Raw genomic sequence first — 6,618 nt, forward strand, 5'->3', positions numbered from 1 at the left:
CTCTACAGTTGCTCATTAACATGAACAGGTGTTTGTCTTTGCTGTCAGCAGTGTGTTCTGGTGTTCTGTTTCAAATGAATTATAATGTAACTATTTTAATTGGACAACCTGGTTTCTAAATATAAAAAATAATATCAAAGATAAAACTATTTACTTTGGTATGTAAATGGATGTAAATTGGCAGTGAGATTTAGAAAAATGAACATGGGGACACCTCCTGAAATCTTGCCTAGAGCACCAAATTGGCTAGGGCTGGCCCTGGTTCTAGTTAAAGCACAGAGCCACTTTAACCATGTACAGTTTTTCTAATGACTATAAAATTCACCAAGAAAAAAAAAAGCTGCTGAAAAAACAAAGACAGTAAATCTCCTCACCAGGTCTGTCTTGTCTGTCCACTGAAAGTCATCCTCCACTGTACGATCATTCAGACCAATCCAGGTGTTGTCACGGCTCAGACCTGAATCACATGTAACACAGGAAACAATATCATCATCACAAACTTTATTTATAAAGCGCTTTAACACCAGCCACAGCTGAAACAAAGTGCTTAACATCTCAAATAAGTAAGACAAAGGAAAGAAGAAAAAGTAGTGACTCACAATGATGGATTAAAACTCAATTCAAAACACAACAAAGCGACACAGTTAAACAGATAAAATCAGCACCATTACAATAAAAGTTGAGTAAAATCGCATTTCAATTGGGTCGAAGGCCAACGAGTAAAATTTAGTTTCCAGATGGGTTTTAAAAATGGACAGTGAAGGGGCCTGTTGAATTTGCAAAGGCAGAGCGTTCCATGACTTAAGGACACTGACAGAGAAGTCACTGTCTCTTCTAAGCTTCCATTTAGAACTGGCAATGACCAGGAGGAGCTGGTCAGCAGACCAATAGATGAAAAAAGGGAGACAACACACAGATGTGACCTGATATTCATGTCAAACCATTTTTATGGCCTGCAATTGGATTGACCTTTATGTTTCATCACTGTCCACAAAAACAAACAAAAAATAAAAACTATTTCATTGGGTGAATTCAGTGTCCCAGGGGATRAATTGGAAAGTGTCGCTGGGGATACGGTTGTCTGGGTTTCTCTCCTGGATCAGTTTCCTCTGCAACCCAACTATAGATAAGAGGCAGAAGATGGAGATATTCAGTCGAGCTGCCAAGTTTTAGGATAAAATGTCTTTTCTACTTGAGGGTGACTCAGTGGTATTGATTGACAGTTTTCCAGATTGACTTCCATAACAGAAACATACTGTCTGTTTTTATTTATTTATTTATTTGTTTGTTTGTTTGTTTGTTTGTTTGTGTGTGTGAAAGAAAACATCCCATAAGGTGTTTTGGCTCAAACACATTTGTGTGTGTGGGAGTGCAAGAGCCTGCACACACTTGATGGATTAAAAATTGAATCATGGTAATGATTAACATCATTATTAGGCTCATTAATCTTACTAATGACTCTGATCCCTTTATTGCTTGGGTGGAGACATCCATTTTCCAGGAAACGTCACAATTTTTTTGGTAACTGTGCCTATGTGGAAGAAAGATGAGCGATAGATGGATGGCTCTGTGCAGGTGTCTGTCTGAGATGGAAAGTGGGCCAACAATTACAGACTCTTGCTACAGGTGATCTGGTGTTATTACAAGACAAGAGCCAATGGAGAGCTGCTGGGAGGCAAAAAGATTAGATTAAAGAGTTCAATGAATACAAGGCACCGAAAGAAAAACAAACGGGCGTTAGCATTTTAACTTTGAGTGGTGCTAATTAACTGCTCTCTCCATACAGYCGTGAATGAGAGCAGGTAAAAGCTTGCATTTGAATGAACAAATTCAGGAAGGGTTCATTCTTTATTTTAATTTTATGTTAATTAAATCTCAAAAAGTTGCATTCATTATAGAATACATGATAAATGGACTGATCTTATATAGCACCTTTCTATCCAACCAGGTTACTTAAAGCACTTAACACAATCTGTGCCCTCAYTTACCCATTCACATACATTCATACAGAACTCTAATCCATCTCTCTACAAGGCTAATCTGAAACAATTATTCCATAGAGTCTAATCCAGAGGAGCCCAAAGTGGGGCCCGCGGGCCAAATTTGGCCCGCCAAGCCATTTGATTTGGCCCACCAGCAGATGCTATAGTTACAAGGTTGTAACCTGTCCTACTATGTAGAAACACAGTATTTCCACTTAAAGTCATTTTATCCATTGGTCAAATTAATATATAAGGGGCTGTAGTGTGCTGACTTTATCTTTGATATATTATTAAACATGAAACGTGAAATACAAGTAACAACAAGAGCTATTTAGATCAGATTTAACCACACATGTAGATTTGCACACTTTATAAGGCCACAAAACTTGTATTTTATCAATTTATGAAATGTCCTGTGAGCCTTTGCTGCTTGAGCGTATGGCAGACTTCACTAAAAACCAAAGTGGGCCACCGCACTGGCTGAAAGATTAACCATTAAAAATAAAGGACTTTATTTAAAAAGTATTTGTATTTCATGTATTATATTACTTCATTTGGCCCGCAGCCCCGTTTGGAYGGTCATTTTGGCYCACTTGRGGAAAATGTTTGGGCACCCCTGGTCTAATCAGTGGCAAACAAGATACTGCTACTACTACGCCAACGAAAGCATCACATGAAGGAGTTCAACTTCATGTTATATAGTCAACCTGTGTCAGAGATTCACTGATCAGCATGACACAATTTGTGAGAGTCATTAATGCCTTGGAGGGACCCCACTGAGATTTTAGCCCTAGTACAGGTCCACTTCGCATCAGAGCTGCCTGGAGCAAAGAAGGCGTAGATGAAGCATTTGAGGCATTGTAATGCCTAAAAACTAGAGCATGCTGCGTGACAGCACCTCCATGGGCTAAACCATCACCGGCCCAAAAAACCCACTAACTGAGTGGCCCACCGGGAAATTCCCCAGTAGTCCCATATGCTAGTCCGCCCCGAGTCCAATTAAAGGAAAAAACTAATGAAGAAGGATGCTCCACTTTACYAAGCAGAGAACCATTTTTAAACAATGTAGGAAATAAAAAGGATCTCTGCTTCAGAAATRTGTAAAATAGCTGAATGTCTTGGACAAGGTACCCTTGGACATTTCACTAAAACTCAAGTGTGATCATCGCACTGTTCAGAGATTTGTGGCTGATTCAGACCACACACAGGACACAACAAGGACAGTTTCTAACAGACAAATACACCAGATTAAGAGAACAGCTGCTAAAATGCCATTACARAGCAGCAAACAGGTATTTGAAGCTGCTGGCGCCTCTGGAGTCCCGAGAACATCAAGGTGTACGATCCTCCAGGGGGCTTGCAGTTCTGCATAAATCTTCTACTTCTACTCAACTACATCTAACCAATGCTCACAAGTTGAAACTGCTGCAGTGGGCTCTGAAATGCATGAAGACTCAAATCATCTTCACCAACTCATGCTGCAAGGAATACCTCTGCATCATGGGCTGCTTTGGGCATAAAATGGAGAGAAACTCATGGTGTGGCCCCCATCCTCCCCTGAACTCAACCCATTCAATCTTCACAAGAAAGATCTCTGAAGGTGACAGTCCACATCCAAACAGCAGCTCTGAGAGGCTATTCTGACAAAGAAATTCAAACAGAAACTCTCCAAAAACTCACCAGTTCAGTGTAGCTTCATCTGCTGAGATGTTTTTGATTGAAAAGCCATTGATTCCAGTAAATATGACCTCATACTGATGTAAATCTAAAAAATATCTTTTTCAGTTCTTAACAACATATAAATATTAATTTGGATTGACTATTTAAGAAAATCAGGGAAAAATACAATTTGCATCATAATTTTGAACTCAGTGTAATGTTGAACTCTATCTTTGTTTAAAGTGACCTTTTTATGTTAGTCGTAAATGGCTTTCCTTTACTCCTCTTTCAAACCATTTGTCTTCTTTGTCCAAAATCTGCACATTTTGATCCTCGTGTGTCCTTTACTTTTGAGATTTAGGACAGATAAATCAGCCACTCACCTATGTTGAGCCATGTGTCGGTGAAGAGGCTGTTTCATTTCTTTAATATAAAAGTCTGAACATTCCTCTCTGCACTGAACTGCAGACACCACACCATCAGTTTGTGTTTGGGGGTTCCGCCTGGTCCATCCTAACATTTAACATTTAGGTCTGACATTTCGGTTTTGGTCTTTGTAAAATCAACACCATAAGTAAGATATGGTGCATAAAAGGGATTAAAGCAAATCCTGGTTAAGTTGTTTAAAAAAATATAACAAAAAAAAAAAGGCAACAATCTAAGCTTGACTGCACAGGGACTTTTCTATTGCTACAGATAGYATTTAGCAAACTGCTATGGTAAACTGTAACTGCTTTATGGAGGATAGGACTTAGCTTTAAAAATGAGCTCTCTGTGATGTGCTGTGAAGTCTGGGGTCACTCAAGGGTCTGTGCTTGKCCTCTTGCTATGTCCCAAAACTTTACCTTGAAAATTGACATAAYCCATGTGCATGTTTATAAACTGCCAGCTGGGTTATTTTATTCTCCASTGACTGAATGTGAATGCTGTAGCATGCAGTTATGTTTCCTCCAAACAAGATAGTGAGACTCAGTGTGTGTGCAGTAAGAACTCTGTACACATAGACATTTTACTCCCTGATGCTGCCATCGTGTTAAGGGGATATTATCTTCAATATAAAGAGTTCAGTTAAGTTAAACTGGGGGTAGTGGTATTGTAGCAACCAATGACAACCGACTCTTAAGTAGCGAGGTCAGGGAACATTACTCAAAAGCATGGGTTTCAAATCCTGGTTCTCGAGGGCCACTATCCTGCATGTTTTGGAGGTTTCTCTCATCCAACACACCYGATTTGCATAAATGACTGATTACCAGTCTTTTACAGAATTTGAAGAGGTAATTYGATCACTGAATCAGGTGTGTTGAATCAAGAAAATAAGGGAAACATGCAGAGACCCTCAAGGAYATGGATTTGACACCTGTGCTCTAAAGGTTTTTCCAATTGGAACCAAAATAAAAGCCTGCCTTCAGTAGCTGTTCACAGCTGATTCACACCAACATTCATACCTGGCCTATGCGAAATGCATAAGAAATGAATGTGTCATCAAAGTGTGCTACTGATTGAATAGAATAAAGATTAAAAATAAAGCAGCAGCACAAGCCATGTTTAGCAGAGGACAAGAAGAGAAACTTACTATACATTCTATGCATCATTTTTTTTAAATGCCAACAGCTATTTCTGGACTTATTAACACAGGTGTGAGGTCAGAAAACCTTTTTTTCCCTTATATATTTTCCCTGGAATTATTGAGTTATAATGTGTTGTTGATTCTTTGAGTAAGGCCTCATGCTTGGTCTTTTTATTATTCTAGCTACTCCTTATAACAAGAAGAAAGAACACATGAAATAGTACAGTAGCTGCATATATGTGTGTTTGTTTTTAAWCGCAGCATTTTCAGAATACTCTCATTTATCAGTGCTCAGTGTTTTTCAGCAGATTTCTGTTTTTGGGGTTTCTTACATGTTGATTTTATAGTGTGTAGTTTCTGTATTTGCTCTGTGTTTAGGTTGTTGCCTTTTTGTGTTCCTGCCGATAGTCTCTGCTCCTCAGCCAGTCTGACATGCCTGTCTACACCTGTTCTTTGTYAAGTCCATCACAGCTGCAGCCACTTCTCTCATCAGCCAGTCTGTAGAGCCTTCAATGTTTCATTCACTCCTCTGTGGAGCGTTATGTTTTACTCATGCCATGTCCGGTCTTCCCTGAGCTTCCTTGTCTCCTCTTCCTTCCTTGTGATGATATATATTTTTGCAGCCAGACAGTTTTTCATTTTTTTAAAATTACGATACATTTTATTTTTTTAAGCTACCGCCACGTCTGTATTATTGTGTCCTAACCTCATGTGACACAAATAGCTCACACAAGTATAAAAATGTAGTAAAACCATTTCATCTAATTGTATGTATTTGACATATTCTCTCACCTGACAAAATTTGACACCAAACTCAGTGTTGAAAGCTAAAATTAATTTTATATTTAGTGAAGAAAATAGAATGTGAATGTAATGTTTCTTTTTATTAAATATTTTGGGAATCTCTTCTGGTAAACAAGTGAAATACATTAAAAAAAGCAGAATGTGACATTTAAAATTTAAAATTTATTATTTTTAACCATTGTTTAACCATTGAGATTGCAGATCTTTTTTGCAAGGGAGGCCCGGGCCTGAAGGCAACCTATTGTACATGTTTATGTGYTGTGGGGGAAACCGGAGCACCTGGAGAAAACCCAGGCAAGCRCAAGGAGAATATGCAAACTCCACATAGAAAGATCGTGGCTAACCACYAAGATTTAAAAAGTTTGATTAAAATGTAAGAAAAAAAAAAACTCACAGGGGAAAAACAGCCTACGTTTTAAATTTACATCCACAAATCGAAATTTCCTTCAATGCATAAATGTACAATAATTTTAAATAAATCCCTTTTTGTTTTGGTAAGAAGGAATGTCCACATATTAACATTGTAGAAGTAGTCTACAAAAAAATTAACAGAAATCTTCAAAAGTTTCTAAACCATTGGTCACTAATACGGTGCCCGCGGGCACC

The 6,618-nt window shown here is 38.4% G+C and overlaps 1 protein-coding gene across 1 annotated transcript in view; it reads right to left on the bottom strand.

Annotated features, from left to right (window-relative positions):
• Window positions 1–6,618, bottom strand: part of ncanb (neurocan b) — a gene marked incomplete at its 5' end in the record, with an annotated part of 221,252 nt that overhangs the window by 19,958 nt on the left and 194,676 nt on the right. The window contains 1 exon segment of the mRNA XM_014016766.1: window positions 375–457. Coding sequence (XP_013872220.1) covers window positions 375–457 — 83 coding nt within the window.

This window comes from Austrofundulus limnaeus, unplaced genomic scaffold (assembly GCF_001266775.1).
Source record: "Austrofundulus limnaeus strain Quisiro unplaced genomic scaffold, Austrofundulus_limnaeus-1.0 Scaffold153, whole genome shotgun sequence".
In the NCBI taxonomy this organism is placed as follows: domain Eukaryota; kingdom Metazoa; phylum Chordata; class Actinopteri; order Cyprinodontiformes; family Rivulidae; genus Austrofundulus; species Austrofundulus limnaeus.